At 42.2% G+C, this 17,650-nt stretch overlaps 1 protein-coding gene across 3 annotated transcripts in view; it reads left to right on the top strand.

Annotated features, from left to right (window-relative positions):
* The window catches only part of PLEKHG1 (pleckstrin homology and RhoGEF domain containing G1), a 127,659-nt gene that overhangs the window by 27,931 nt on the left and 82,078 nt on the right, over positions 1-17,650 (top strand). For 2 of the 3 annotated variants that reach the window (XM_044917354.1, XM_044917353.1), the window contains exon 1: positions 12,644-13,140. In XM_044917354.1, coding sequence (XP_044773289.1) covers positions 12,733-13,140 — 408 coding nt within the window. In that variant the 5' untranslated portion in view covers positions 12,644-12,732. Of the gene's footprint in view, positions 1-12,634; positions 13,141-17,650 lie in introns of those variants that run through there. The other variant, XM_021693189.1, reaches the window with a different exon arrangement.

Genomic DNA, 17,650 nt, shown 5'->3' with positions numbered 1-17,650 from the left:
GGCTGTGGACAAGTGTCCTGTGGGTGCTGCTCTTTCACCCCTGGGCCCCCATCCCTGGTGGGGAAACTGGGAATCGTTCCTGCACTTCTGATTGTGTAACCACTGCTGCCCGCGAATGAACAAGAGCCGCTTTCCAGTAAGAGTATCTTTTTCACCCAACAAGGCATCAACCTGCAGTTTATCTGCGGCCGATCTCACTATCATTTACAAGGAGCTTTTGCTGAGCAAACAGTCTTTTTTTTTTTTTTTAAAGATTTTATTTATTTATTTGAGAGAGAGAATGAGAGAGAGCGAGCACATGAGAGGGGGGAGGGTCAGAGGGAGAAGCAGACTCCCTGCCGAGCAGGGAGTCCGATGCGGGACTCGATCCCGGGACTCCGGGATCCTGACCTGAGCCGAAGGCAGTCGCTTAACCAACTGAGCCACCCAGGCGCCCGCAAACAGTCTTTTTCCCTGCTGTTCATATTGGCAAATAATTATACAGGAAGAAGCAGCCAGGATGCTAATGCTGGTGCCTTTTGCATGTCTTGGGGTTTATTTACCTCCGCGCCCAGGAGTCCAGCGGGGCCCCTGCAAGGACCGGTACCAGCTGGTGTGAGCGAGGTGTGGGATCAGAGATGGGAAGGACTGGAAAGCGAAGCCCTTGCAGAGTAAGGTGGAGCAGAGGGAGGGGCCTTAAGAGAACACTGGGGCACAGAAGGCTCTTTTGCTCTCAGGTGTGAAAGAACCTTGAATGTGGCTCAAGAGATGTTCCTCTCCCTTCGCTTTTCTCTTCCTCTCCGCTGCTAAGGTCTCTGTATTGTCCCTCCTTGGGCCTTTGCTCTGTTCATGTGTTAATTCACTTAGCAAATATGTGGTACTGGGATAAATAGAAAGGCAAAAAGAGAGAGAGAGAGAGAGTGTGTGTGTGTGTATTCCCCGCTCTGAAAAAGCTAGATTTTTGTTTAAGTTCGATTTTAAAAGACTAGATTCAAAATCCTGTGAACCACCCACGTTTCCAGGTGTGATAGAGAGTGGTTCCAGTTACCTGTGAGTGATATGAGCGGTGTTTCCTTAAGTTGATGATTTTGCTAAAACAGGAAACACAGGTGAAGTGACAAATGACTGACTCAGGGGACCAAATACGCCCTGTGTTGCCCCCACAAAGCTGCCCTTCAAGTCAGGTCACTTGTCCAACGGGGATGTTTACTGACCGCCCAGCATTCACACTGGATACAGCCTTGCTGTTTTGTTCACTTACAATGTACGCAGCATCTCTCAGAAATGGCTTTTTTTTTTTTTTTAAAGATTTTATTTATTTGGGCGCCTGGGTGGCTCAGTTGGTTAAGCGACTGCCTTCGGCTCAGGTCATGATCCTGGAGTCCCGGGATCGAGTGCCGCATCGGGCTCCCTGCTCGGCAGGGAGTCTGCTTCTCCCTCTGACCCTCCTCCCTCTCATGCTCTCTGTATCTCATTCTCTCTGTCTCAAATAAATAAATAAAAATCTTTAAAAAAAAAAAGATTTTATTTATTTGACAGAGAGAGAGAGAGCACAAGTAGGCAGAACAGCAGGGAGAGGGAGAGGAAGAAGCAAGCTCTCCACCGAGCAGGGAGCCTGACGTGGGGCTCGATCCCAGGACCCTGGGATCATGACCTGAGCCGAAGGCAGCCGCTTAACCGACTGAGCCACCCAGGCGCCCCTCAGAAATGGCTTTTAAGAAATGTTTCTTGGCCGGGTGCCTGCGTGACTCAGTCGGTTAAGCATCTGCCTTTCGCTCAGGTCATGATCCCGGGGTCCTGGGATCGAGCCCCACATTGGGCTCCCTGCTCAGCAGGAAGTCTGCTTCTCCCTCTCCCTCTGCCACTCCCCCATACTTGTTTTCTCTCTCTCTCTCTCAAAAATAAAAAATCTTTAAAAAAAAATTAAAAATGGAGGTCAGGGCGCCTGGGTGGCTCAGATGGTTAAGCGTCTGCCTTCGGCTCAGGTCATGATCTCAGGGTCCTGGGATCGAGTTCCGCATCGGGCCCCCTGCTCCTTGGGAGCCTGCTTCTCCCTCTGCCTCTCTCTCTCTCATGAATAAATAAATAAAATCTTTAAAAAATAAAAAAATAAAAAAAATAAAAATGGAGGTCAGTATGGAGGATTAAGAGAGTCCCCAAAGGGGTGCCTGGGTGGCTCAGTCGTTAAGCGTCTGCCTTTGGCTCAGGTCCTGATCCCAGGGTCCTGGGATCGAGCCCCGCATTGGGGCCCCTGCTCTTCAGGAGGCCTCCTTCTCCCTCTCCCACTCCCCCCTGCTGTGTTCCCTCTCTCGGTCTCTCTCTCTGTCAAGTAAATAAAGAAAATCCTAAAAAAAAAAAAAAAAAAAAGAGAGAGAGTCCCCACAGCCCAGGGAGGGGCTGTTTAGGTTCCTTGAGTGTAACCTGCCTCACAAACTGCCTTTTCAGCATCTGTGATTTAGTGACTTCGTCAAACTGGTGAATTTTGTGGGAGAGAAACCATTCCAAAAGTTGTCTTCTGAACTGACTGATCAGTTTCCATCAAAATGGCTTGCTTAAGTGGCCTTGCATATGTTCAGCCTTATTCGAGCGGAAATAGGCATTAAAGCAAATTATCCTATTATGTTGTTAGTTTAAAATCACTTAATAGGTATGATAGAAATAGCTATATTAAAGATGATCAGCTAATGTTATTTTCCATAACCACAAACGAATGCTTTAAATGAAACTTCTATTTAAAGGATGTTGATCATTTGAAAGAGTTTACATTTCCGTGTCTATACATGGGCATAATCCATAATTTGAGTTTTAACTCCATGGTGCAGTCATACCAGTTTTCAGTAACATTTTGTACTTTTGAAGACCCTTCAATTAAAGAACTCAATATCTTTTTCAAATATGAGCATTTGGAGTCTTTCTATAAAAATACATATAGCATTTTAAGGACAGGTGGCCTTAAGGAAACCAAAATCCAAAATAATTTGGAAGTCTCTTGTACTCAAGTGTTGGAGTTCGATCCTTCTGTCTTTTCCTACCTCGTATTTGTGAATTAGAAGATCACAGAATTTGACTGTTTTTCTAAGAAATGCCTATGAGTTTACATTTTAGATGTTTTTCTTCAGATGGGTTTTTAAACACTGTTTTTTTAAAAAATCAAACTTAAATATATTCATGTTTAACGTTGCCTACTTAAAACTGTATTAAATGTCTCGTTAAAGGAAACCAAGTGCCCAAACTTCCTCCAACTGTGTGATTCACTTCCACCCGCAAACTTCAGTTTTAAAACTTACCTTAGAGATGTGTCCATTTACTTCGAAACACACTTATAATTCAGGAGGTGAACTTGAAAATATCAGCGCTCCTGAGATCTTGATTCTTTTGTGGAGTTTAATGAGAATGGTGGCCAGAGCCAGGAAGGTAAAGCCCAAGCCGCTTTAGGCGAGTGTGGGTTGTATTTGATGTTCACAAAAGAATGGCAGGCGCAGGGTGTTGCTCAGCGAAGTGTGCATTTTCAAGTTACCCACAGTGGGGTCTATTGTCCTGTTTCTCAATTGAATGATGTCATGTTTCATTTAAGGCTCTTGGTGATGCTGAAATCTGTGGTCTGCACACTAGGGGGGAAAAGGCAGTGAGAAAGTTGCAAATCAGGTTTTTGTAAAGCCTTTGTGTGTTGGGTTTTGAGAGATAAAAGCTGACTCATGCAATATTTCTACGGAAGGAGCTGCACGGACTAGTAAAGGCTTCTTGTTTTACCTGACTGAGCTCCCAGTGAGGTCACTGCATCAGCTGGAGGCAGACGATGTGGCTCAGCCCGGGGAGAGCACAGGTAGGTGCCCACGTGAATGTGCCCAAAGCACCGATGCCCGTGCGGGGACAAACTCGTGCCTTCCCTCTTGGAGCAGCCGGAGACGGTGCACCGTGGGGAGAACCCATTGCAGGGGCTTTTCTTTACAACACAGTGCAGGGAAAGCAGCTTGCTGGGATATGTTACAACTGTTCTCCTATAAATGCGATCTATGGAAACAAGTTATCCAACAATGGAATTAGTCCAGAAGGTGATTTTTTTTTTTTCTCTCTCTCTATCTGAACTGGTGTCTGAAATGGTTTTTGCCTTGTTTGGGTTTGGTTTTTTGATCTTTCCTTAAAGTTAGGTTGAAATATCTAGAGAGCTGGTGTTTGTGATTCTGGAGGGGAAACGAAAATCCCAGGTTGCTGTGCATCGAATGCCCAGTATTTTAATGTGCTTTCTTTCTGAGGTTCACTGCAGGCTGAGCAGGGGGGCTGAAGGGGGGGGGGGGCGTGGAATAAATGTTTGTAAATTTCGTGCTTCGCAACTGTAGTGGTGAAATTTAGTCTGAGTCTAGTGGGAACCAAAGTTGAGGAAGTAAATGCAATTTCCATTTTGAGTATTTATTGGTAAGAAATACTTTTGTTAGGAGGAATAATCGGGGTGAAGGAGGCATGCATTGTATTCAACACTGTTGCACGTTGGAAACTGATTTTATTTTTATTATTTTAATGTAGTGATAGTTACATATTTCAAAGAAGATATATGGCATTCTTTTCCATTTATCATATTGAACATAAAAATCAATTATTTTAATATAAAATATTTAAATATTTGATACAAACTGAGGTTGTGGTTTTAATTTCTTTACATAACTTTTTTCAGAGTATAAAAGCAATACACATGTGGAGGAAAGTGATATTTACAGATAAATATCAAAGGGAAAAAATCATCCATGCTCCTACTTGGTAAAACCAGTTCTAATATTTTATTATACCTTTCAATCTTTTTCTAATGTGGATAATAAATAAGTGGCATTTTAAATTAAAAATTGGGTTCACATTGTACGTATAAGCCATCCATTTTACCAAACAGCATATTTTGTCCATTTTCTACACCTTCAGAATTTGAAAGGACATGACATTTAATAGTTTTATATTGTTCCTTCTAGATGTATGTATTTACTCAGACCGCTATTGTTGACGCTTTGAATTCTCTTCCTCTTTTTCCCCAAGAAAATGTTTAGTGTACTTTGTGGATGGATTTATTTACTCAGAGTGCTATTGTTAGTCACTTGAATTTCTCCTCTTCTTCCTCCTCCCCCCTCCCTGCCCCCCTCCTCTCCTGAAAATGTTATTTAGCCTAATGCCTCCTTTTCAACTGTGCGGAAATGTTTTGGGAACTGAGTGTGTTCAATACAAATAGAGCCTTAATATATAGCTATCCTTGTTTAGTTACTGCCCTGAAACCAGTATTTCCACACTAACAGGAAGGTGCTATTCAAAGTGAAGCTGAAGCATAGATTTTTAATCTAAATTAAAAATAGAGATTTTTTTTAATAGCCTTTGGCAGAGTCACTGAACTACGTGTTAGCATCCAAGACCTGGCATTAGTAGAATGGAGAAGAAAATTGCTATTTTGCAGTTCCTGCGTATGCTGTGGTTCCAGCTAGGAATGGACCTGCTGTCTATTTCAGGGTTGGAGTCACATTCCGAAGGTTGGCTGGGATCATGGAGTCTGGCCACCTAACTTACACATGAGGAAACCTGAAACCCAAAGACCGTAGTACAAACCTTGAATGGTACAGGGCCAGGACATGAATGCAAACCCTCCAACCACAAGAGAGAGTGTTATGTCATAACCTAATTTCTGGCCCATCCTCTGAGCTCTTTCTATACACACAGTTGGGTACATAATCATTCCTTCACACACACACACACACACATACACACACACACACACACACACTATGTAGGCCCTTTTGGCCTTTAGCACATTGGTACTATGTGTTTTATGCAAGGAGCTTATGTTAAAGTGCATTTCCTGATCTCTAAGCGCCTTTTCCGCCCTACTGTTTTATGCATCTATACCCAACTGCAAAGAATAGTGGACTAGAAATCAGAAACCATAGTCTCTGATCCACAGTCCAACTTTGAACCCTCTCTGTTTATTTTTCTCCCCTGTAAAATTTTAAGAAGTAATGACACATGTGAATGAACTTTGAGGCTTTAGTTTGTTTTGATTTGGGTTTTGTTTTGTTTTTTTTTAGGATAATTTTGATGCAGAGTTAAAGCAGTGGCATATTATGGCAAAGCTAATCTGTATAATAGAGACTGTTCAGGTTATCTCTTGCTGCATAACAAATCATTCCAAACCTAGTGGTTTGGAACAACAACAATCACTGATAATCTCTCCAAGTTTTGTGAGTCAGGAGTTCAGAGGAGGCTCTGCTCTGTGGTTCTGAATCAGGGACTCAAGAAATGCAGTCAGACATGAGAGTGCTGAGGTCACCTGGGAGGCTTCTCACTCACACAGCTGGTACCTTGGCTGGAAACACTCAAACAGAAGGCCCCAGAACAGCTAGGGTTGCTTGAGCGTCTCTCTCCATGTCAGTGTGGTCTCACCACATGGTTTCTCCAGCATGTCAGCTTCAGGATAACCAGACTTTTCTATGTGGTGGCTCAGGGCATGTCCACACCCAGTTTTAACGCAAGCCTCCTTCTGTCTTCGTGCTCTGCCATATTCTAAGGCACGGGTACCATGTTCATGGTTGAGGCAAGGTCCCTGCCCCATCTGGGTTCCCATGGGAAGGGAAAGAATGTGGAGGAATGATGATGAATGCTTGAGAAACAGATCCCCCCAAAGGGGCACTTACCACTTCCACTAGCGAGGAGAACTTGACCACCATGCTGTGATGTATGGTGGGCAGGCCGGGAAGTGTACTCAGCTGAAACACTATTCGCTGAAGCTGATCGTAAAGGTGAAAACAGCTGCATTTGTATAAAAGGCCTTAAGGGAATTCCCTTCTAACCAAACTGGCATGCCTGTGCCCTTGAATGTAGAAATTCTAGAGTCACCACTTAGCTGAGGCACTTTATCTAGTAGCTGCATTAACTATCAACTACCATTTCCATCCATTGGCCTGGGAATCCATTAGTAAATTCCCTGAATATTTAGTATCAGACCGTACAGCTTGAAAGAATCTTTGTTTTTGCTTTCTCATTCAACCTCTCGCCTCTTGTTTGAACAAGAGCATTTTCGCAAAACACCTTTTCCCATTCTTGATCTTCTTGTACAAATACTGACTTAACTGACTTTTCTATGGTAACGCCATTTTTTTTAACTATTTACTTTGGAAAATTTTTTTAATTTACAGAAAAGTTTCCAGGATCGTCCCGAGTTCCTTTACGTCTTGCATTGAGCTTCCCCTAATGTTAGCATCTGGCATCACCGTAGTAATTCGGTCAAAGCTAAGAAATTAACATGGTAGTATGATTTTTTTTTTTTTTTTACTTCTTTATTTCCAAAGAACTGCAGATAAGTATGAAAATCATGTTACCGGGAGTAAATACTCTGAGCATTAAGGAACATGTGAAATTGTGGTCCTGGCCTTGCCATTAATGGAAGAATCACGTTGGTATTTTAGAAATTCATGTTGCTATCTGGTGGCTTTTATCTAGTGAGCTATCCACTATCTCAGAGGTGTAGAGCAGAGGAGGATTCTCCTCAAATACCAGGTGTTGTCTTTGACATATAGAAATGTACATTTCTTACAACTTCAACTCTAAAAAGTTTTTTTCGTTTGCTTTATTTGTATACAACTTTGAGGCTCTGCCTAAGACTGGCTGTGTATTAAATGGCTTTGCTGGCTGGGAGAAGAACTTCTTGCTTATACTTTAGTGTCTCTGTTGGTTTCCCCTTTTTGAGAAATTCACAGGCAGTATAATAAGGAACTGCATAATTTTGGTTATTCATTGGTCTTGAGCACAGCACGTTCTCTTGATTTCCATGACTGCCCTGCCAAGGAACTCAGACTAGGTTATTCGAAGTCTAGAATAGCAATGAGCAGAACTTGGAAATCCTGATCACGCATCAGCCCCCACTGTGCATAGAGTTCTGCCTTGCCTTGTAAAGCTCCTCTTGGGGGTTGTGACAAGGAGTGGTCAGCTGTGGACCCCTCTGTCCCCCCTTCAACATGTAAACATGGTCACGGGAAGCCTGGGCCTTAACTTGCCATGGTAAGTTCTGCCTCAGCCCTAAATCAGCCTGAGACAAGTTAGAGCCAAGAAGTGCTGCTTTTGATTCTGGCAGTGACATTCCAAAGGAGAGCAGTTAAAATGATGGAAGCTTGAGGAGCAAACAGAGAAAAGCCAAGGAATTAAATCTCTCTCACCTAGAAACAATTAGAGAGAGATTTGTCATGAAGTAAAATGTGGGAAGGCATACCTATGTGGAGCTCTATAGCCATTATTTTCCTTTTCTCGAGGATGGCACAAGAAGGACTATTTCATGTTCATGGCTTTGAGGCTGATAGTACTTCTGGCTGCAAGAATCATTGAGACTCTAAGACCTTCGACTTGGGTTTCCAGCACCACCTCTGGGTTTACCAAGGATCAGATGGATCAAGACCCTCCAGACAGGCAGAACCAGCTTCTTTCAGGATATTCACCGTCAAAAGACCCGCTGACGTGGGCCATCAGCAATGGTGGGCAAGTTCTCGGAAGATGCTATGTAATCTCCCAGTGTTTGGGTTTTGGTAAGAAGAAAGAGAGGTTATAAGAAGAAAAACAAAGCATCACATTAGCCAAATGTTAATACAGCCTGTGAGCATCCTTCACTCAAGGTGGAGGAAGAGGCTTTCTTGCTCTACAGCTTTCTATCTGGGTGTTGCCGTTTACCAGGGGAATGATTACCCCAATATCTAGTACACAGTGACTGCCTTCACCTCTGGGTTTTTTTTTAAGATTTTTTATTTATTTATTTATTTATTTATTTATTTATTTATTTATTTATTTGAGAGAGAGAGAGAGCGAGAGCACATGAGAGGGGGGAGGGTCAGAGGGAGAAGCAGACTCCCTGCCGAGCAGGGAGCCCGATGCGGGACTCGATCCCGGGACTCCGGGATCATGACCCGAGCCGAAGGCAGTTGCTTAACCAACTGAGCCACCCAGGCGCCCCTCACCTCTGTTTTTATTAACTCATAACAGTAATGGCATATTAATGAATGGAGGGGAAGAAAAGACAACCTCGGAATTGTAGGCACCTCTCCATTCACTATTATTTGAATAAAGATTGATAAGGAAATAAATGTGACTCTTAACAGAACAATATAATGATCTAGAGGACTTCATTGTCCAACTAAAATACAATGCAGGCCACGTAGATAATTTGTAATTTTCCAGTAGCAACATTAAAAAAAGCAAAATGAAACCAGTTAAAATCATTTTAAGAAGATATTTTATCTAACCCATTATCCCCAAATATTATTTCACCCTGTAATTAATGTAAAAATTATTAAGGCAGTGTTTTGTACTAAGTGTTTGAAATCTGGCATATATTTTATCCTTACAACATGTCTCAGTTTGGACTAGCTGCATTTCAAGTGCTCAATGGTCACATGGGGCTACTGGTCACATGTCAGGTACTGTGCTGACCAGGACAGCTCTGGAGATAAATATCAGTAATTGGTGTGCTATATTACGAAGAATAATCCAGACAGGGTGGAAATTTTAAATTATTTCAAGGGAGGTGAGAACAAGACTAGGTGGTTTTTATGAGGTCCATTTCCTCATGTGAGAAAACTAATTATCTTCTAAGCAATGAATCAACATAAAAATGTGATCCATTAGCCAATTCTGTCTCATATCGTATGTGACCTAGCATTAAATGTTTCACTTCCGTCCTTGGCAATTTTGGAAGGTGTTTAATTTGGGGCAGTAAGCTTGGTTAAATATTAGATACCAAATATCCCAAATACTCTATTTTATTTTATTTTTTTAAAGATTTTATTTATTTATTTGACAGAGAGACAGAGAGAAAGCACAAGTAGGCAGAGCGGGAGGCAGACAGAGAGGGAGAAGCAGGCTCTCCCGTGAGCAGGGAGCCAGACGTGGGGCTCGATCCCAGGACGCTGGGATCATGACCTAAGCCGAAGGCAGTGGCTTAATCAACTGAGCCACCCAGGCGCCCCTCAAATACTCTATTTTAAAAGAGCCTGGTTGGCAGTCTGAAGAACAGGCTGGCCCAGTGGCCTAGAATACATGGCCTGGTATTAGAATATATGAAGCTTTACCTGGAACAGGGCCCAAATTCATGCTGCCATTTAAAATTTATCCATGAAGGGACCCCCTGTTGATCTGAGTTTCATATCCCACTTTTTCCCACCTTTGAAGGTGTGAAAGGCACTCTCATCCCTAGCAGCCCAGCATGGACTCCTCTGAAACACCTGGCCACTTCTATTCCCCTTTAATCCCTCAGTCTCAGTATTGGCTGGCTAACTTGGCATGAAAGTAAATAAGTGAGTCTCTATTGTGTTCATTTCTACCAATCCTGATAATGGATATGTGCCAAGAGTTTTATAACTGTTATAGTTTTCCATGCTGGAGAGAAGGTTTGTCCAGGTCTTTGGGGAGTAGGTTGATGTGGACCTTTCCAGATGCCCTGGCTTTCATGGACAGTATATCCAGTTTATATTCGGTACTAAATCATTGCCTCATTGGACCTTGGGGACCTTAAGAATAATCATATACTTCCCAAAGTAGTGCCCATGTCTGAAAGTGAGATCAACCGCATGGTTATGGTTATGATGGATGCCATCATGAGGGGAAGAACACCTTGCTGGGTCTGCTTCTACTTTTGACTGCCTAGGACTTTCTTAACACCAGTCCCAAATGTGGGCAAGTGTCTTCTGCTGTAAGCACACCTACATGCCTGGCTGATTCTTGGATTTTTGCCATGCTCAAGTTGGATCAGGCTTTTTAGGGCAAGTGCATTTTAACTACTATAACCAATCCATGTTTTATAGGCCATAAAGTTGTTATAGAGCAAGCAGAAAGAATATTGCAAAAGCTTTAAAAATTTGTGGCAAGTTTATACCATGTGGTAGTGGTTATGCTGATAAATTACTCATTTCCTACATATTTCTTACCATTCCTGCTTGTTGACCCAATTTAGTTCTTTGATTTTATATTTATAATTGTCATATTTGCATTATAGGTTGGCACTAATATTTGCCGTGAATATAAACTATCTGGAGAAAGTTAGGATGTGGAAGGATACAGACCGGATGGATTCTTTATATTCTAGAAATATCGCTACCAGCTCTTTGACAATCTTTATTACAGAGCCAAACCAAATTCATGTTTTGAAAATGATCATCATAGTCTTCTTGTTGTGTGTGTTCTGTTATAAACTTCCAAACATAAGTTGCACTCTTGTATTTTTCTAAGAAAACCTGTAGGCGTGGATCCTGGTGGTAAGTAACCTGCCAAAATGATGCAAATGTCTCCGTTCATCACACTCTTCATTGCAAGGCATATTGTTCCATAAACTTGGGATCCCATTAGGGGAAAGCAATGTTGGTCCTGCCTTGCAAATGAAGAAGACTGGAACTTCGTGTGTTTCACCAAAATAGCTTCTGTGAGTTTCTTTCACGTAGGGCCTCAAGATTTAAATGCTACATAGATTAAATGACCTTTGGACTTCGCAGTTATTCTCTTCTTGTGCCCTCTTCTAAACACTAACGGCCCTTTCTCTTTAAAAATACATAATTTTTCTCATAATTGAGTTTCTATATTATTTAATTGTATTTTACCCTGCTGTGTTGTCAACTTTATGTGGGGAACGTTGTAGTTAATCAAGTATCCTCTGTAACAGTATAACTTCATATGCACCACAAATGGGACATCAATTTTGTTTTGTTTTGTTTTTTTTAAAGATTTTATTGATTTATTTGAGAGAGAGCAAGCACAAGCAGGGGGAGAGGCAGAGGGAGAGGGAGAAGCAGACTCCCACTGAGCAAGGAGCCCGATGCGGGACTCGATCCCAGAATCCTGGGATCACGACCCGAGCGAAAGGCAGCCACTTAACTGACTGAGCCACCCAGGCACCCCGATGTCAACTTTCAACTAGAAATTGAGAGAAATGTGTTGAGAGAGAAAGTTTGAAAGGACGTATGGGTCTTAATAGTTTGGCTTTTGTTGCCCAGGATCAGAAAGTTACTGTCCACCCAACACTTTTTTTTTCATGCCGTATCCAAGTGAAATGTGAAATTGTCAGCGTCCGTTAAGTAGTGGTGGATCCAGGATGGTAGCTTAAAATTTTGTGGAACGAGAGTGGGATACTTAAAATGTAGATCAGTGTTTTGTAAAATTCCATATGAATCATGCAGGGTGTGTTTTAAGCACATAAGAATCACGTGCAGTGCTTGTTAAAGCTATCGAGTCCTTATGCCCTGACCACTGAGCCTTTGATTTGGTAAATCTGGACGGGTCTGCATGTATGAGTCACTCCAGGTGATCCCACTTTGAGGCAGTGGCTGCTGGGCTTCTCGAACTTTACTGTATGCACAATAGCACTGGTGTCTTGTGAAAGTGCAGACTGAAGTTCAGCAGGTCTGGGGTGGTGCCTGAGACTCTGCATTTCTCACGTGTTCCCAGGTGATGCTTTAGAAACTCTGACTTTGCAACTCGACCCACCATGGGTGCCTTTGTATTTCCTTCTACAACGAACCCGCTACCTTTTTACTTTTGACCATATATACTTTGGGGCTAGGTTTTAACCTCCTTTAAACCTTGTCTGATGTAATTTAAAAATACTTACCTTGTCCTTTTTCTTTCTTTTGTTCTTTCCTTTAAAAAAAAATGAATATAGATGTGCACCCCTTGTGTCTTGAAGTGCCCTCAGCTGTAACAGAAAGTCCAGATCGCAAGGCCTCCGCCAGGCATCCCCACACCCTGGAACCCAAGGCCATGGAGCTCTCCGACAGCGACCGCCCGGTCAGCTTCGGCTCCACGTCGTCCTCGGCCTCTTCCCGGGACAGCCATGGCTCCTTCGGCAGCAGAATGACCTTAGTCTCAAACAGCCACTTGGGCTTGTTTCACCCAGATAAGGAAGCCGGGGCCATAAAACTGGAGCTGATTCCAGCCGGGCCGTTTTCCAGCAGCGAGCTGCAGCGGGAAAGCCGGGCTGGGCCGCAGGACGCGGATGAGGGCGGCGACGTTCAGCCCCGGGCCCAGCGGGGAATGGAAGCAAGCGGGGCGAGCAGAACGGGGGCTGAGTCGGCCACCAGCCCCAAGCTCCTCTATGTGGACAGAGTTGTTCAGGAGATTCTGGAGACCGAAAGGACTTACGTGCAGGACTTAAAAAGCATCGTAGAGGTAAGGCAAACTTTCTTCTTTGGTTCTTTTAAAGCTTGTCCTGCAGGATACATATGCTTGCAAAATAAAGAGCAAACAAAGCCAGGGATCGGGGATGTTTTGTCTCCTAAGACGCAGGAGCAGGGGGAATGTTTAAACAGACCATCACCTAAGAGGAACCCGAGGTCCATATTCGTTGTGTTAAAAATCCTCTTCATATTTGCAGTAATGCACTAATGATGTGGTAGAAGCCAGAACAAGGGTGCCAATGTGCCCACCAGTAGATTGTGTTAATAACTTCTCCACCTGAGAGCTCCAAGTGCTCCACAGGGCCTGGAGCAGGACTGGAAGTGTCCTGACTTGCAGATGTCAGGTGTATCCGGACTGAATCCATCCGGCTATCTCCACCTTAATCACAATTGTCTACTGGTGTCTGGGAGCTTCCCAGACAGGTACTGTGTCCCACCTCCAGAGACTCTGATTTCAGGGGCCTGGGGTATGGCCCTGGCAGAGGGCTGGTGGAAGATCCCCAAGGGATTCAGATGAGCTTGGGAGCCACTGTTTGATGCTGTCCTCTATTGGTTGGTGTTTGGGGGAAGGTAGGGAAGGGAAGAGAAAAAACCTGGGCTTTGTCTTGTCTCGGGCATTTACTTTCTTTTCACTTTGATAGTGAACAAGTTTGCGTAAATTATTTGACCCCATGTGAATTGGGCTCAGCTGATGGGCCAGATTAGGTACTCTGGAAACTGAGTTATGAATTGACTTTGATTTATAGATAGGTTTTTAAGGATAAAATAAAAATTACCAGAGCAGCTCACATACTAACTCATTCTCAATTAATGATTAAAAATATGAATATTTTAAAGATGAATTTATATACTATAAAGCTCGACCCACATTGCTGCCTGGGAATATACCAATTTCTTTGATTTGTTAGTGCCCTCCTCCTGTTTTAGACTTTTAATGTAAAATGTTTCAGAGTATAGTGGGATATTTGCTGATGAGCACATTCTGCACCAAATACATGCATTCTTAGAGCTTTAGAAAAAAAATTCTGAGGCATAATTGTGTGTTGAGTTCCATAAATGATAGAACCAGACACTGTCTACTAAAAATAGTTATGACATAACTTCCTGGTAAAAATAGAAAAATCAATTGATGCTCAACCAAAACAATATGGGATACCAAATGTAGAATACAGCAGGCCAATTTTCTTTTTAATTTCAACAATGATGTCATTTGTACTTGCGAAGAAATACCTGTGAAACTGCCAAAAATTTTGCAACCTCTCAGGAAATCCATGGTTGTCAAAGCTTGCTTTGGTCTGTCCTTTTTCTTTTCTTTCTTGGAAATCTCTCCACCTAACCAAAATTCACCATACTGAGAGAGAAGCCGTAAGTTTCTGAACTGATATTCCATGAACACTGTTGTTTTTTTCTGAGGCTGGTTGCTAAACCTTGGTGAGAGGAAATGGGTAAGATCTGAACAAAAGGGGACCGATAAAGACAGGATATTTTCTGCTAAGAAAGTTTCAGTAGAAGTTCTATTCCAAGCTGCCCAGATGTTCATGCTTTTTTTTTTTTTAATGATTGGTGAATTGACCATGTTTTACACTGGGGGTTGGTGGACTTTTTCTATAAAGCGCCAGAGAGTAAATGTTCGGGTTTCTGGGCCTTGAAGTCTCACTTATAATCGCTCAGGTCTGCTGTTGTAGCTCAGATGCAGCCACAGACATGATGTCAATGAATGAGTATGGATTTTTCCAGTAAAACTTTAGGGCGAGGTTTGACCCAGGGGCCATAGTTTGAGGCTCTGAATTGGTGCCTGTGTTTCATTAACTCTAAAATGAGACTAAAAAGTAGTACCCACTTCATAGGATTAGTATGAGAATTAAATACATGAAAAACTCTTAGGACAGGATGTGGCACATAGTAAGCAGTTAATAAGAGGAGAGTATCCTCATCGGCAGCCTCCTCCGAATTTGCTGGTTGAGAGTGGTCACCATTCAACTATACTGTGTTTTACCTAAAGCCTTTCACAAAAATAAACAGGTTAGTCAGTTTGCTACAGCAGACATTTAATTAGGAAAAAAATGTAAACCGGTGATCCCAGCATTACTATTTTGAATGCAACTGGATTATTTCCAATGAATCCACTGAAAACCTGAGGTGACACATAAGGTGACACATGAGGATGTTGGGAGGAGGAGTATTTGGGGAAGAAAAGTCCCAAACGCAGTGGGAGGCACCCATGTAGGTCGAAGTAAATGCTGCTTTGTTCCAAAATTCACCAGAATGCTTTGGCTTATTTACCCTCTCCACCTAGAAAAAGCCAGACTCTTTAGATGAGGGATTAGTTGTCACAGCCTTTTCTTCACGTACTTTTGTTATGGGGCCACCTCTGTTTCTCAAGATCACAATTTTCACAGAATGGTTAAACTCATTTTATCTAGTTCTTTCCTTGATGAAGAATAATCAATTATTTTTCTACTTGGAGCAACTCTACCCAATAAAGACTGTGAAAATCGATATTCTTTTAAAACACGAAGTGTCGATTCCATTCAAATGTGTTTTCCTTGATCCATTCCTAACTTATTTTTATAATTCTGTAGCCGACTTCTCTCAGATCCTCAATTTTTCAAATGCAGAATTTCAAAATGGGAAAAGAGCTGCTCATTAACAACCTGCTAATACAAGTTCTCACTACACCTAAGGGGTGGAGCTTGTTAGTTGGCTCCTTCTCAGCAAGAATTATTTCTGAGGGGGAAAAAAAAGTCTAAGCATTTATAGAGACACTGGTAAGTCATGTTTCATCTGTGCAGGAGCACATTTCTGATTTTCTGCACACTGCTTAACGAATTCCGTCTAATGCGCTTCATCCTCAATCAATTTCCCCTGTAAGTAGAGCCTTTTATCCATATACCACATACATCATCCCCACAGGTCAGGTTTAGATTTGTTTGTAGGATTTATAAGTGGAAACATTTTTGTGAAAGATCACGGATATATACATAGATTTAAGAGGCATTAACACAGAGGCGCCTGGCTGGCTCGGTCAGTGGATCGTGCAACTCTTGATCTCGGAGTTGTGAGTTTGAGCCCCACATTGGGTGTAGAGATTGCTTAAAAATAAAATCTTAAAAAAGAAAAGACGAGAGAGAGACATTAACACCATGTGTTTGACCTATTCAACTTGGTCCCAGAATAACTGACTTCAGAGAAGAGATCCTTCCAACCTTATTTAGGCAAAAGAATCCCCAGATGTTGGTTACACCTACAAAGAAGGTTATCTGCCTTTCTTTCCCATATGTAGAGAGATTGTACTAATCCCAAATATATAGGTCTTTTTCCTTTCCCATTTCCTGAACATTTTAAAAATGTTATTGTTCTTATCCCTATTGCTGTTTATTTCTTGCATTCCTCCCCAGATCCTTTGTTCTGAGCCCCCTGCTTCTCCCTCCCCCAGCATGGCTACTCCATCCTCTGCTTCTTTGCCCGACATGCTAGTCATCTAATTTTATACACTTGACATTTGAGAGAAAGAGGGAAAGAAAGAGAGGTGAGATCTTGACTGTCCCTCCTACTCAAAGGAACAATGGAGCTGTTATTTCCATTTCTATATATGGCTCCTAATAGCATTCACAGATAAAATGAGGTAATAAATAAGAAAGCAAGTTTTAAAAGTTAAAAGTAAAATAACCAATGAGACAATTTGTGGAGAGATAGAAATCCGTGGTTGGAAAGTAGAAAATAAGGATCTCTTTCATGTTTAATGGAACCTTACAATGACTGAGTAGGGACTCTCATGGGTAGAGGGGGTTTCTTTAATCTTCCTAAATGATCTGTAAAAGAGCCTTTGAAAGCCTCATAAGATTTGGCCCCAGATATACTTTATGGCCTGTTTTAGCCTTTTAGGAAAGTTTTTAAATAGTTCATAATGTTATATCATGCTGTGCAATTAGAAGTTAATTCCCTACTACAAAATATTATCTTTGAACTATAAGCGATACTACATTAAATCATCTTTTTTGGACATTGAGGACATGTGTATTTAGTAGGAAAAAGTGGGTAAAGTACTAAATGTAACAGTTTATTTTTTTCTATCATCTTCTAGAGAGCTAAAATTCTTTTCAAGCACCTTTGTCCACACAGTGTGTTTAAAAGCTGAGAAGTGAGTATCCCAGCCTTAATGTTTTATTTTTTTTATTTTTATTTTTTAAAGATTTTATTTATTTATTTGGCAGAGAGAGAGCACAAGCAGGGGAAGCAGCAGGCAGAGGGAGAGGGAGAAGCAGGCTCCCCGCTGAGCAGGGAGCCCGACGCGGGGCTCGATCCCAGGACTCTGGGATCATGACCTGAGCTGAAGGCAGACGCTTAACGACTGAGCCATCCAGGCGCCCCCTGCCCAGCCTTAATGTTTAAAACTTAAAGAGCCAAAGCCTTATTAAACATAGCTGTGTGGAGAGCATTCAGCATCGTTCAAAAGCTGTAGCTGAACAAGGATTAGAATGTTGATCTCCGACACCCCCCCC

Source organism: Neomonachus schauinslandi, chromosome 8, assembly GCF_002201575.2.
Source record: "Neomonachus schauinslandi chromosome 8, ASM220157v2, whole genome shotgun sequence".
Lineage (NCBI taxonomy): Eukaryota > Metazoa > Chordata > Mammalia > Carnivora > Phocidae > Neomonachus > Neomonachus schauinslandi.
Note: the sequence above shows the minus strand (reverse complement) of the source record. Positions and strands in the feature narration are given on the sequence as shown.